This window comes from Cucurbita pepo, chromosome LG11, assembly GCF_002806865.2.
Source record: "Cucurbita pepo subsp. pepo cultivar mu-cu-16 chromosome LG11, ASM280686v2, whole genome shotgun sequence".
NCBI classification, from domain to species: domain Eukaryota; kingdom Viridiplantae; phylum Streptophyta; class Magnoliopsida; order Cucurbitales; family Cucurbitaceae; genus Cucurbita; species Cucurbita pepo.
The window spans coordinates 9593093-9606871 of record NC_036648.1 but is presented as its reverse complement, the minus strand read 5'-3'; the positions used below and the strand labels follow the sequence as shown (position 1 = coordinate 9606871).

The 13779-nt window shown below is 36.1% G+C and overlaps 4 protein-coding genes and 7 non-coding genes across 12 annotated transcripts; 10 read left to right on the top strand and 1 right to left on the bottom strand.

Moving 5' to 3' along the window:
• The first annotated feature begins 73 nt into the window (after positions 1-73).
• On the top strand, positions 74-2238 carry LOC111804933. Its single transcript, XM_023689766.1, has 3 exons — positions 74-217; positions 970-1175; positions 1897-2238. Exons 2-3 carry the CDS (start codon positions 994-996, stop codon positions 2081-2083), a joined length of 369 nt encoding a protein of 122 aa, XP_023545534.1. The 5' UTR covers positions 74-217; positions 970-993; the 3' UTR covers positions 2084-2238.
• Positions 2239-3059: 821 nt separating this feature from the next.
• On the top strand, positions 3060-6293 carry LOC111804932 (probable phospholipase A2 homolog 1). The gene is made up of 4 exons (XM_023689764.1): positions 3060-3267; positions 3440-3479; positions 3584-3703; positions 5672-6293. Exons 1-4 carry the CDS (start codon positions 3169-3171, stop codon positions 5848-5850), a joined length of 438 nt encoding a protein of 145 aa, XP_023545532.1. The 5' UTR covers positions 3060-3168; the 3' UTR covers positions 5851-6293.
• A 498-nt stretch (positions 6294-6791) lies between these two features.
• TRNAP-UGG lies at positions 6792-6863 on the bottom strand. The gene has a single exon. It is a non-coding gene; the product is annotated as a tRNA-Pro (tRNA).
• Positions 6864-6953: 90 nt separating this feature from the next.
• LOC111804928 (60S ribosomal protein L28-1-like) lies at positions 6954-10105 on the top strand. The gene is made up of 4 exons (XM_023689761.1): positions 6954-7047; positions 7268-7415; positions 7636-7799; positions 9727-10105. Exons 2-4 carry the CDS (start codon positions 7268-7270, stop codon positions 9865-9867), a joined length of 453 nt encoding a protein of 150 aa, XP_023545529.1. The 5' UTR covers positions 6954-7047; the 3' UTR covers positions 9868-10105.
• Positions 8202-8294, top strand: LOC111806204. The gene has a single exon (XR_002816757.1). It is a non-coding gene; the product is annotated as a small nucleolar RNA R24 (small nucleolar RNA).
• LOC111806205 lies at positions 8633-8725 on the top strand. The gene has a single exon (XR_002816758.1). It is a non-coding gene; the product is annotated as a small nucleolar RNA R24 (small nucleolar RNA).
• On the top strand, positions 8798-8890 carry LOC111806207. The gene has a single exon (XR_002816760.1). It is a non-coding gene; the product is annotated as a small nucleolar RNA R24 (small nucleolar RNA).
• On the top strand, positions 9068-9161 carry LOC111806206. Its single transcript, XR_002816759.1, has one exon. It is a non-coding gene; the product is annotated as a small nucleolar RNA R24 (small nucleolar RNA).
• Positions 9314-9407, top strand: LOC111806209. Its single transcript, XR_002816762.1, has one exon. It is a non-coding gene; the product is annotated as a small nucleolar RNA R24 (small nucleolar RNA).
• On the top strand, positions 9538-9631 carry LOC111806208. The gene has a single exon (XR_002816761.1). It is a non-coding gene; the product is annotated as a small nucleolar RNA R24 (small nucleolar RNA).
• A 384-nt stretch (positions 10106-10489) lies between the features above and the next one.
• Positions 10490-13703, top strand: LOC111804927 (histone acetyltransferase type B catalytic subunit). Of its 2 annotated transcripts, XM_023689760.1 has the most exons (11): positions 10490-10645; positions 10786-10827; positions 11168-11280; positions 11406-11474; positions 11614-11652; positions 11741-11817; positions 11966-12068; positions 12417-12498; positions 12608-12759; positions 12869-13430; positions 13464-13703. In XM_023689760.1, exons 1-11 carry the CDS (start codon positions 10567-10569, stop codon positions 13523-13525), a joined length of 1380 nt encoding a protein of 459 aa, XP_023545528.1. In that variant the 5' UTR covers positions 10490-10566; the 3' UTR covers positions 13526-13703. The 2 variants fall into 2 exon arrangements, with proteins under 2 accessions (XP_023545528.1, XP_023545527.1); XM_023689759.1 differs by having other exon boundaries at positions 12869-13703.
• Positions 13704-13779: the final 76 nt, after the last annotated feature.

The following is a 13779-nucleotide window of genomic DNA, read 5'->3' as shown; positions in this document are numbered from 1 at the left end:
AAAACAGGCCCATGGTTTGGTTCGGAGAATTGGGCTTTTGCGAGGAGAGCCCTCAAAGTGTGGAAGAAGTCTACGCTTCGTCACTCGTTGTCCATTGAAATTCTCAAAATCCCAAGCTTTATTTTGTTTCTCTTCCGCACAGTCGCAGAGCTCGGCGTTCCACAACCAGCGACGAGAGAACGGCAGCCATTTCTATCTCTTTTGCTATTTCTCGAAGGTGAACGCCTTTTACATTCTCTTCTATATTTTTTGATTTGTAAGTTTCGTCCTCCGAGTCTTGTTTGATCCCTGTTTTTGCCTTTTACTCTGTCGTGTGTTTTTCTCTTGTTTCTTCATGATCTATTTATCTACTCTGTTGTATAAGTATTTCGTTTTGTGTTGATGTTTGGCTTGTTGTTTCGAGTATTGGATATTGGAAATTGATTAGGGTTTTAGTATTTTATCAGAGTAATTGAAAAGATGAATGGTTGAGCGATTTGTTACTTTGAAAATTGATTTGACTAAAATTTTCCATTGCTTAAGTTTAGAGGGAAAATTTCTGTGATTTGGGGCACTGTTGACGGCGGAATGGTTTCTCCGGATCTTTCTTGCCGACAGTGTGTGTCGGTAGGAAAATTCCAATTCCTCCATTTAGATTCTCTTCACCAGCTAGACGTTGATTTGCGTTCGATGAAGAAAAATTGTAAACACTGCCGTGGGTTTCCAGATCTCTATTTACTTCTGCTTTTGACTAAGAAGGTCGAGGATAACACGGAGATACATTGATTACTCTTCTCGTTGTCAATTGATTTTGAGATGTAACCTCACGTTTTCTGATAAATAAGTCATTTTAGAAACGTTAAGAAAATCAAAAGTGTTATTGAATGCGTGATTACTAGGCTTTCTTTACTCTCGATGTTCCTTTGATATTTTGTAGAGTCTGATGATTAAGTTCTTGTTTCCCACATTGATTGAGAATTTTTGCTACAGTTTTTTAAGCTTTATTTTGAATCGATGGCGTCCAAGTTGCATCAGTTGCAATCCAAGGCCTGTCAAGCTTCACAATTTGCTTTCAAGCACGGGTCTTCCTATTATAAGCAGTTGTTGGAGCAGAACAAGCAATACATCCAAGAGCCAGCTACTGTGGAAAAATGCAGCTTGCTTTCAAACCAATTGTTGTATACTCGGCTTGCTAGGTCATTACCTTCAATTCCCTTATTATCTTTGCATTTTCCCGATGTGGTTCTCGAATAATTTCCATCGATATTACTTTCATGTTTTCCCGGATCCATCATGCTTTTAGGATTGTGCTTGGTAGCTTAGCTTTGGTATCTTACACTTGCATCCAACAGGGGTGACTGTTTAGTTTGTGTTTTCATTTGCTTGTTCGTCCATTTATCGATTCTGTCAACATTTTTCCTATTAATGATTCTAATCAAACCACTTTGGAACATTCACAACCACTCGAGAGCGTTTAAGTTCATTCATTTATTTCAATTCATGGAATAGTATACTCATTTGATCGATTTGGTTATGAACCCCCTATTACCTGTAGCACCATATTTGAAAATGGGAGCATAGATGTACCTACCGTCTGTCGATGAAATTCTATATTATACTCACTCTCTCTCACTCGATAAGTTCTATCGTAATGTCTACATAATCCTTTTAGCCTTTTAATACAAACAAATACAATATCAGAACTCTTACAGCTGTATTACTGCACTGATTTCACTTTATCTTAAGTTAGTTAATTATCAGCAGTACCATTAGACCATTAAAACGTAAACCTAAGATCCTAAACATGGTACTTCCTAAGAATCAGGTTCGCCGATGTACTGACTTCTTTATACGTGGTACGTTGCAAGATGAACTCCATTGCTTTACTTAACTTTTCACATTACATTGATTATGCAGCATCCCAGGTCGCTATGAATCATTCTGGAAAGAACTTTATTATGTGAAGAACTTATGGAAGAACAGGCAGGAGCTGAAAGTTGAAGACGCCGGCATTGCTGCCTTGTTTGGGCTGGAGTGCTTTGCATGGTTTTGCGCCGGTGAGATCGTAGGAAGGGGCTTTACAATCACAGGTTATTATGTCTGAGATCGTCCTCAGTAATTTGTGGAAGGGATATTCCCTTTTCTTTCCCGCGGGTACTCCGCATACAATTTTTTTTTTCCTATTAATTGAGGATTCTGTGAGCAACTGTGATAGAGATTAATAATAATAATCCATGAATTCCGAGGGACCATAATGCATGTTCTTGGTAATCCAGTTCTTAATTCTCAACTGGAAATCTAATTTGAACTTCTCAGCATTTTATGTGGAGCTTTTTACCAGATGATCTGCAGGTAGTTGTCGTTTGAACAACAATCTGAGGTATGTTCTAATCCATTATGTGATATCATTTTTTTGTTTTCCATTAACCCAAATTTTTGGTTCCATAACTTTTTGTGTTATTTTAATTTGGTTCTTAAAAATTCGACCACATTTCGTATACACGAGTTCGACTCTATCGATGGTTTAAATAATGTAATTTGAGTTTGATGAGTTATTTTTTATTTCATGAGAGGTGGAAAATAAGGAATTATGATGTACCATATACGTCATTGTGAAACTATTTTGACATGTCGTTTCTATTTCAAATGTATTTGTACTAAAAAAAACCGAATATGAACGTTTGATAAACTAAAACGAAATAAGAACTAATTTTTTTTAATATAATAATAGGTTCGTTAATTTAAATATAAATTTATTGAATATATTGAATTTAATGGGTTTGTTAATTTTAATATAAATTTATGAATATATTGTCTGACTTAATATAAATAAAATTTTTTATTTATATTAAATTTAAAGTTGAGAGACATTTTTGTAAGTTTTAAATTTTTTTTATTGAGAAATCAAAATTTTGAAGATTAAAATGAAATCTAACTATAAAATAATAAATAATTAATTAGTGGTTAAAATTACAGAATAATAATAATAATAAATAAATAAAAGAATAATAATGTTACTTCCCTCTTAAGCATTAAAATAGTGATTGGTTATATAGAGTGGGGAGGATATAAACATGTGGACCAATTCAATTAAGAGTTCATATCGCAGAGCCAATCGGACGGGAGAGACGCGGTACAGAAAAACTTCGCCAAAGGATTCTGTTTGTGGTCTGAAGGAGGCGACTGAAGATGGTCTGCAATATCAGCATTTCCCTTCGCAAACATGTCGCATCGGCGATTTTCCTTCTCCTCGTTCTACTCACCGTCGTCTCCGAGTGTTCCAGTCAGGTAATAATCTGCTCCTTTTGTTATTTTAAGAACTGATGCTGGAGAATTTGGATCTTAGATTCGTACATTTGGTTCTTCAGTCTCCTTCGTTTGTTTCTTGATGTGAAATTCAATTTGTTTGGCTTCTATTCAACGATTTGGATGTTAACGTCAAATTTTCGTTGGATGATAGGTTGAATGCAGTAGAACTTGTGCTTCAGAGAAATGCAATAGTGAGTATATTCTGTGTTTTTATATGAAATTCTTCATCTGTTATTATTTTTTGAATTTTAATTTCTCATCAAATATTTATTTTGTTTGTTTATCTGAAAATTAGCTGTAGGGATTCGGTACGGTAAGTTCTGCGGAGTAGGATGGACGGGTTGTGCCGGTGAAAAGCCTTGCGATGAGCTTGATGCTTGTTGCAAAGATCATGATGAATGTGTTGAATATAAAGGTTATTGCCAATCTATGACTACATGCCTTATTGTTTCCTTTCTATACTTCGCACTGTTTGCGATTCCTCGTCATTATACTTGCATAGAAAAATTTCCCATCGATCTATATTCCTGTTTTAGTTTTAAGTTGTTGTGAGACCAATGGGGTGAAATCTGGGCATCCTGTTGTTGAATGAACTCTTTTTTCGGGCATTATTGGTATATTCTCTGCTGCATGCTTGGAAAAAGATACGTATGAGATTCAAATATTCGACTACAATTTCTACCCTTTGAGAATAGAAGAATCGAAATTTGCTTTCCCAACAAGATCTTTCTCAACGAGGCTACCCCTTGTTTTCATGCCCCTTAAATCATTTCCGTTCTCAAATAAATTCCCGTTGAATACTTCATCCTCAGCCTCAAATTTAATTTAAAAAGGGTGACAATCCTCGGCGAACCATTCACATAACTCCTTAATAGTATGATAATGTCCACTTTGGATATAAGTCTCATACCAATCGAGATGGTTTTCTTCATTTTCCCATGATCTTCCCCCGTCCGTAGTCAATGTGAACCTTTGGTCGCACTTTCTACAATCTTCCACCAAATAAAGTGCCATGGAGCCTCCCCGTTCTAGGGCTCACCATCTGTTTGTTTTTGGCATCCAAAGGCTCTTTCAACATGGCTAAGTCAAGAAGGTGATTATGATACCATTACAAGAATTAGAAAGAGAGAGGAGAATGTGATCATAAAAGTACTTCGTTGTTCAACATTAGTGGTTGGAGAAGTAATCCTATTTATAGGACTCTCTGAAACAATATTAACTTACGGTACGACTGTATACTAAAGCAGTATTAGCAAAGATACAATCGTAACAAGCTCTTAACAACCAATGAGTTAAGTCTTAACACCTTTGGCTTCTAAATTCTTAACAACCAATGCTAAATGTCATCAAACTCCAAGCCACCAGTTTCTCCCTACCAACATACATCATCAATAGATCCTAACTAAACCTAACCACGGAGAATAGCTACTTCCATTCGAGGAAACTGTTGTCCTATAGTTTAGTCCCGACTTGTGAGCTGCTGGGTTGGCCACATTAATAATGTTAGAGAGGTTAATGAGTTGTTTTTCTAAACCCGAGTCCTCCCAGTTGAATTTTCTTATGGATGATGTACTGCAATTTCCTCTGTCGTATGCTTACCTGTGAGAAGCTTCATCAGATTCTTGATACCTCAAGGTTAGGGTGCTTCCTTATACTGCCAGCGTGTAGAGGCTGATTACCATCCTCAAAATGCTTATGCAGGCTATAATAAACACTTCTGGTTGTTATTATAATTTTTTTTTTGACAGAAGACCAAGAAGGGTTGAATAGTCTTTTGTGTTCTTCACAACTTTTAAGTAGAATCCTTCGTGTCATTAACTTCGGAGTAGGATGACAGACTATCACATATTAACTCCCTTTTCAAATGCATGTTGCAGTAGGGACGTTGAACACTTTTGCCTCCATTGTAGTGATCATTGAGTGGATTACATCAGTAAATGCCTACGAATAGTCAGTTATTTATATTATGCACATAGTAGACTTCTGTTTATTACGGATCAGTAAAGCTATTGGCTTCCTGGCCATTGAAAAACAAAATTAGATACAAAATTGGAGATATTAAGGCATGGCCAATTGGCATATTAAAACAAAGAGGAGACACTAGACAGTCACCAATGTTTGGTGTTGCCAAAGTCTATATCTTAGATCTTAGATATCTTTTATTTATCTGAAATACTACACATTTCAAACTTTGTAGCACTAGATTACAGGAAACCAAGCAGTTTATATATATATATGTTCATTTTTGCAATATTGTTGTACCATGTTTTCTTTTTGTTCAATTATGATTTTGGGTGGAATTTTAACAGTTGGAACTTGAGAGTCACTCTGTTTAATATGTTTTGTTTCAAGACCAATAACATATATCCAATGGGTTTTTCAGGTTTAACCAATATTAAATGTCACACAAAGTTCAAGAGTTGTATTACGAAAGTGCAGAAATCTGGGATGGCTGGTTTCTCACAGCAGTGCCCTTATTCCATAGCTATTCCTACAATGGTAAATGGCATGGATATAGCCATCATGTTCAGCCAGTTTAGTAGCGGAAAGTTTGAGCTCTGATAGCCACTTTGGTAACTCAACTCGCTCCATCATCCCCGCCCACAATTCATGCCATCAGTTATTGCTCATACTCCCCCAAAACAAGGTGGATAGCTTCACAGCACTGATTCATTCTTTTAAATAATATTCTATTGGATTATAAGAAATCTCGAACAGAGGACTTGATCCTCAGTTTTTTTGTCCCCTTTTTAACTGTTATTTGGACCATCTGCACTTTAAGGATGTTTTTAGCATAGTGAAAGAAGATTCCAATAGGCCAAATTATTTCATGTTTCATGCTTCTTCAATAATCAATAGCTGTTAGGTTTTGGTTTCCCTACTTATTGTGCGTCAAATACTCCATTTTTAAGGAGTCACCCAATGTGTGGGCAGACTGTTGCAAGTTATCTTCTGTTCTTGGCTTTTCGTTTGAAGTCGAACAATAACAGTTTATCACGTGACAATCTCTCCCCTTTTTTTTTTTTTTTTTTTTTNTTTTTTTTTTTTTTTTTTTTTTTTTTTTTTTTTTTATAAATATTTTTTGGTCTTATTTGTTGTATGGTTGCAGCCTTATATGCACCTAGGTATTGGTCTTTCCATTTTAATGCTCGTTTTTTTTTTTTCACTCAAGGTTTTTTTTTTTTTGGTAAGGAATTGTAAAAAAATTATATAATCTTTCTAACTTAAATTATATATGTATATGACAATAGTTGAAAATAGTTTGTCGTTGTTTAATTAATTTCATAAACGAAAATAACATCAAGTTTATATTTTTTTTAGATAATAGTTTATATGGTATTAAAAAATTAATTGATTGTTTTATTATTACTCTTTATTTGTCCGGTTAAATAATTGAATTGATGGGTAGTCGATCTATATGGTATTTCGATTTTATTTGTGAAGTACAACATTTAGAGAATGGGTTAACAAAAAAAAAATTAATTAATTTGGGATAAAGAAAAGGGGCGTTCCGAGAATCGAACTCGGGACCTCTCGCACCCAAAGCGAGAATCATACCACTAGACCAAACGCCCTTATTTGTTGTAAAACGAGTTAAGTAAAAAATAAATCAATAAATAAAATACATATTGAAATTTTTTAGGGTTTTTCAGTGAAGTTTTTCGCAATATAAGGATCAGTTAGGGCTCAAGAAGCGGCAGACGGAACCAGCGAACTCTCTTTTGTTTCTGCATCTCTCTACCACTTGTTGCAGCGCAGGTCCGTTCGTTCTTCTAGATCTTATTTTCTCTTTTGTTTTAATCGTCTTCAATCATATTTTGATCCATTTTTCTGATTCAATTGTGTATGTCTCATTTCAACTGGTATACTTACATTTGTTGCTGGTCTCCATTATCAATCTTCGGAATATATTTGTTTCTTGTTCATCGGATTAGTTGTTCCGATACTTATTATTATTATCATTTTAAATCTTATGTAGATGGCGAACGTTCCGGGTCAGTTAGTCTGGGAAATCGTTAAGAAGAACAGTTGTTTCCTCGTTAAAGAGTTTGGCAATGGCAGTGCTGGTGTTCAATTCAGCAAAGAGCCTAACAACCTCTACAACCTCAACTCCTACAAGCATTCCGGTAAGATTCTAATCAGTCATCTGTTTCCATTTTTACTTATTTAGTACCATCGTTTAAATATGAGGGAGATATTTTCTCCTCGATATTCATGATCTGTCTTCATCTCGTTGACCCCTTTAACCAGTTTCACCTCAGAGACGATTGGCATTTTGGGTTTTGTTCTAATGTGTTGGGTTTATTACTAATTTGTTTATGGAACTTTCTTTGGGTGCTCTTTCAGGGTTGGCCAACAAGAAGACGGTGACTATTCAGCCAGGAGGCAAAGATTTGTCTGTATTGCTTGCAACAACAAAGAGAAAGAAGCAGAATAAACCCGCGAGTTTGCTCAACAAATCTGTTATGAGGAAGGAATTTCCAAGTATGGTCAAGGCTGTGACTAATCAGGTAACTTGCCTCTCCTTAATTTTTCATTCATGTCCATTGTGATGAAATTTGTGATTCCCAAGTCAGCTAATACCGGTCTTTTGTTAGTTCTGCTTGCAGTTACATATTATATGTTGATTTCCCGTTTAATCTNGTATGGTCAAGGCTGTGACTAATCAGGTAACTTGCCTCTCCTTAATTTTTCATTCATGTCCATTGTGATGAAATTTGTGATTCCCAAGTCAGCTAATACCGGTCTTTTGTTAGTTCTGCTTGCAGTTACATATTATATGTCGATTTCCCGTTTAATCTTTTTGTATAAGATCTTACCTGCCCGTGTGTTCAATGAGCAGTCAATAAATCTTCTGTTTATAGTTTTCTTGGAGTTCGTGATTGATTTGAATGTGAAACTGAATGCGCATTGTTGCAGTGATGAGAAGCTAACATGTAAGAAGGGCCACTTTCGTAGTGGCATCTTTGATGAAATCTATTTGTTACGCTTGGCTTCTGAGCATAATTTTCCATTTTCAACCATGTTAAACTAAATCATGTTAAACAATGAATGTTTTGGTTTAGGTGCTCCCTTTCAATCTCTTTTATGAGAAAACTAAACGACCCAAAGTTTGACGGGGTTGTACTTGTGGGCAACTGTAAAACTGTTAATGCGATGATGACCTCCTAACATGTGTGGAGGTCACCTTTATAGTGGCATCTTTGATGAAATCTTTTTGTAGTGCATGGCTTCATTTCATTTTCATGTTACTTGCTCGTGTAGGATAATATCAAACTTCTGCTAACATTATACAACAGAAATTTAAAGGAACAACTAGGGGTCGGTAGTAACTGTTACTCTTGCTGCGATGATGAGCTGTTAACATGTAAGAAGGGTCACTTTTGTAGTGGCATCTTCAATGCAATCTTTTTGTTACGCTTGGCTTCTGAGCAATAGTTCTTTTAGTTGAAAACAACTTTGAACCACATAAATTTGCCTTACAAGTTATTGAACAACTTTAACTGTTGCTGCGATGATGAGCTGTTAACATGTAAGAAGGGTCACTTTCGTAGTGGCATCTTCGATGCAATCTTTTTGTTACGCTTGGCTTCTGAGCAACAATTCTCCTCTTTAGATGAAAGCAACTTCGATCTCTTAAATTTTCTATGTTTGTTTGGATCTCTGGTTATGTTCCTCAACACTTATATTCATGTAATTTTTAATAACTTCCTCGTGTAGCATAATATCCAACTTTAGCTAATATGTCAACCCTAGGGGCGGACAAAAGTTAACTCTTACTGCTATGATGAGCTGCTAACATGTAAGAAGGGGTCAGTTTTGTAGTGGCATCTTCAGTGCAATCTTTTTGTTACGCTTGGCTTCTGAGCATTAACTCTCCTCTTGGATGAAAACAATTTCGATCTTTTGTATTTGCTTTGCTTTGCCTGATTTGGTCTCTGATTATATTCCTCAATTTTTTTTTTCATGTTATTTCCCATATCTTCCTTAGCTTAATATCAAACATCAGCTAATATTAAACTGTCATGTGATGATGAGCTGCTAACATGTAAGAAGCGGTCACTTTTGTAGTGGCATCTTCAATGCAATCTTTTTGTTACGCTTGGCTTCTGAGCATTAATTTACTCTTGGATGTAAACAACGATCTTTTATTGTGCTTTGCTTGATTGGATCTCCGATAACTTCCTCATGTAGCATTATTTAAGCTTGAGCTGATACTATTCTCTACACCAGAAAGTTAAAACTGTTACTGCGATGATGAGCTGCTAACATGTAAGAAGCGGCCACTTTCGTAGTGGCATCTTCAATGAAATCTTTTTGTTACGCTTGGCTTCTGAGCTCTAATTTGTGCTATTGTACTACATCTGTGTATTGTTTTCTTTATATTAATAGTAATTAGATGTGTCTCTAATTTGGAATACTTATTGATTTTCTCAGGTGGCTGACAATTACTACCGACCGGACTTGAAGAAGGCTGCCCTTGCAAAGCTAAGTGCAGTTCACAGGAGCCTCAAAATTGCCAAGTCAGGTGTGAAGAAGAGGAACAGGCAAGCTGTTAGGACCCGCGGTAGGAAGTGAAACAACGATGGTTTATAAGGATTTTTTTTTTCTTCTATTTGAGCCCCCTTTTTATACCCTGTTGTTTCCAATGTTCTAAACCGAGCCATTTGCAGGGCTTTTCATTAAACTTTTTATGTACCCTACTTGAAAAATTAGGATTTTTGACTATTTTGGTTTATATTTGAGCATCCTGCCCTTTGGATTTTTGTTCATTCAAAGAGATTATACTAAATTTTAGCTTAAGAGCTACTATGCATTGACTGTTCTTGATCTTTAAATTCTTTTTTAGTTACTTAGAAATTAAATCAATAGTTTTCTGAGAATTGTCATGACTCGTTCATGAATTAAAAGCTCTTCATATGAACTCTATTTATTCCACAATTAATTTTAAAGAATAAATAATTCCACAAGGGTTTTATTAAAATAAATTAGTTAGTTTAAACCTAATAAACATAAAATAAAAAATTTAGATATATTGGAAAAATTTAATGGATACAAACAGAGATTATCCGTGTAATTTAATATTTCAAAAGTAAAATAATAGTAGGGGAAAACGAATGACCCGTATGAGATCCGTGAACCCGATGGGTCGACCCGAATGTTGCAGTGTTCCTTCCAATGTATAATGTAGCCTGAGAGCTCAGATATTTGGGTTTGTCCGGACGAATTTCCCGCGCCTCGTCTTCATTATTCCCGCTCAGTAAACCCTAATCCAAGATGGGTCAGAAGCATCAACCCTCTGCTGATCCACGCCCCGACACTAAGAAAAAACGTCGCGTCGCCTTCTCCAACATCGGTAACTTCTCTTCTCATTCTGTCTTCTTCTCATTTCACTCGATTTCGTCCATTCTTTTCGTTAATTTTCAGCTTCTCCCTCCCTTGGTAGCTCACTGGAACATGTTCCCTTTTCTCTTTCTATCTCTGGCTCTCGCGCAGATACTGGTATTCCCGCGAAAGATTGCATCAAAATCTATCTGGGTACGCCTATTTCCCTTTCTTCGCAGTTTGATTCAAGTGTAATTTTGTTTGAATTTGCCTGTGCTTCGTTTGAAATAGCTTTTCCCGTTTCGTGGACACTTTTTAACTCCGTGTATGTTTTAGAGTTCATGTGGTAAGGTTAAATAAAGCTGTAATAGACGTGTACTGAGTTGGGTTATAAATTCCAAATTATTGCTGCACTCTCTGTTTAGAGACGAAGTACGTGCATGAATTGGTTTGGTTTGAAATCCAATGCTTGGTGTTCCAAGAAAATGATTACTTAATTCAACTTGTTTGGGTAATTTTTTTTCTCTATTTCTATGTTAATGCATTGTTGTAGTTTCTACGAAAGAGGAAGTGGGAAGTACAGACAGTCTTTGCATTGACCCAGTTGACTTGAACAGCTTCTTTGAAGATGAGGATGGAAAGATTTATGGCTACCAAGGTTTGAAGGTAAACGCATGGATCCGTAGTTTAGAGTAAATCTTTTAGCTCGTAGTGTATGTGGAATGATATATTTATCTAATATGGATTGAGGATGGCGCTGGCTGTATTCTGAAGTTCTATGTTTTTTGCAGATCACTGTATGGTTCAGCATTGTCTCATTTCATGCCTATGCTGACATTGTTTTCGAGAGCACGTCTGATGTAAGTGCTTAAATGTTTTCATGACCCTTTATGTTAACCTGATTCAATTAGGTTAACCTGTTCTTGCTCCTCTCTGAATGCAATTGTTCTTCTATTTTTGGGCATTTAGGAGTGTAAATGTTTTTGATGCTTGTTATAGGGTGGTAAGGGCATTACAGATCTGAAGTCTACACTTCAGGTGAGCATCTTGACGTACATGATTTAGAATCCAATCATTTACTGGTACTTGAGGATTATTCTGATAATTAAACACTGCTTTTTAACAGAATATATTTGCTGAGACCCTTGTGGACAACAAAGATAACTTCCTTCAAACTTTTTCAAAGGATGCCAATTTTATTGGGTAATTCTCATTATCTGTTACGTCGTTTTTGTAGAGTCTTCCGTGTGCCTTTTTTAAACCTTAACATTGTACTCTGCTGGTCTCGTCTTGTCATTTTGGTTCATATCTTATTGATAATGTATTGTTCCCATTGTTAACTATATTGCAGATCCGTTGTTGCTGATGGAGAAGTATTACATCCTAAAGCTTCCTCCAACGGGCAATTTAACGAGGCTAAGTTTCATGTACAAGCAGCTAATTCTGATTTGGAGGTGCTTTTCCTGTTTGAGTTCTATGTCACTCTGTCATAGTGAAAATTTGTCTCTTAGATGTTTTTGTGCTGCTGCTTCAAGTTGTGTATGCCTTTTTCATTCTCAGATTCTTATTGCTCTGTAATTTTACGAGCCTTTTTCCTCAGATTTTTGGCAGTGCGTTAATTTGGATCTTTTTTGAGAAAAAACTATAACGTTTATGTGTCGTTATGCCATTCTATATCGATGTAGTAATCAGGCAGTGACCTATCCCATGCATCCTTCTTTATATTACTTCAAAGTTCAATGCTATTTAGTGTCCAGATGAATGCCAAGTTTCATGGTTTGTCTGATTACCTTCTGATCCAGGTGATCCGCTTGCCTATGGACAAGATGGCTGGAAGAAACCTCTACAGTCGTTTGGTACCTCTTGCTCTTCTTCTTATTGATGGTATTTCATCCCTTATTTTTGATATCTCATTTAATTTTGTCATTGGAATTTTGTTTTAATGTTTCAGAGACCGAGTAAGTATAGGGTTTTTTGTGTATGATTTATTTAGGCAGCAGCCCGATCGATGTCACTGATCCAAGATGGGAATTGTATGTTCTTTCTCAAAAGAACAATGGTCGAACTCATCCTCGACTGCTTGGATTTGCTGCCCTTTATCGTTTCTACCACTATCCCGATAGTTCTCGTTTGCGTCTGAGTCAGGTTTAGTACTTTCTGGAGCTGAGTTTAGTGAAGGAATTGTGCTTTTTATGCCTTCATTTGTTGTCATTGTACTTGCATATCCATTTACTGATGCCTTGCATTTGTTCAGATACTTATACTCCCGCCTTACCAGTGTAAGGGGTTTGGACGTTTTCTTTTGGAGGTTCTGAATAACGTTGCAATATCGGAAAATGTTCACGACTTCACCATTGAAGAGCCAATAAGTAAGCTACAGCAGTTGCGAACTTGCATCGATGTTAAACGTCTGCAGGGATTCAGCCCCATCGAAGAGGCTGTCAGTTCTGCCATTTCGCAATTTAAACTCGGAAAGCTATCGAAGAAGATCTCTTTCCCTCCACTTTTACCGTCACCTGAGGCTATCGAAGCTGTTAGGAAAAGTTTGAAAATTACAAAGGAACAATTCTCACACTGTTGGGAGATACTAATCTATCTAGGTATCGAACATGACAAGCACTTGGAGGATTTTATTCTTGCAGTTTCAAGTCGAATGCGAGATGATTTGATAGGTGAAACCACAGACGCAGAAGGGAAGCAAGTGGTCGATGTTCCTACCGATTATGATCAAGAGATGTCGTTCGTTATGTTCAGATCAACGAACAATGCAACTGGCGTCGAGATGGACGAATCACGAGGTAATCAAGAGGAACAGCTCAAGAAGTTAGTAGATGATAGAGTGAAAGAAATCAAGTTAATTGCACAGAAGGTATCTTCGGATCAAATCCGAAGCATTTCGAAACCTTCCTAGAAGGAACTCTCTTTTCACAAAAATCAGTCCCTCTGATTAACTGGAAATGAACATTCGCTAAAAATAATATATGGTTTAATTGTTGTATTTTATATTTATTATAATCCAACTTTGATCCAATAATTTTTTTTAATGTCTTGATATCTAAGATCCAAAATTTATGGAGTTATCATTGGTTGATCGTTTGATCTCTTTTCTCGATAAGTGTCTTATTCAAACAATTGCCGCAAGTGAAATGATTATGAGAATCAAGA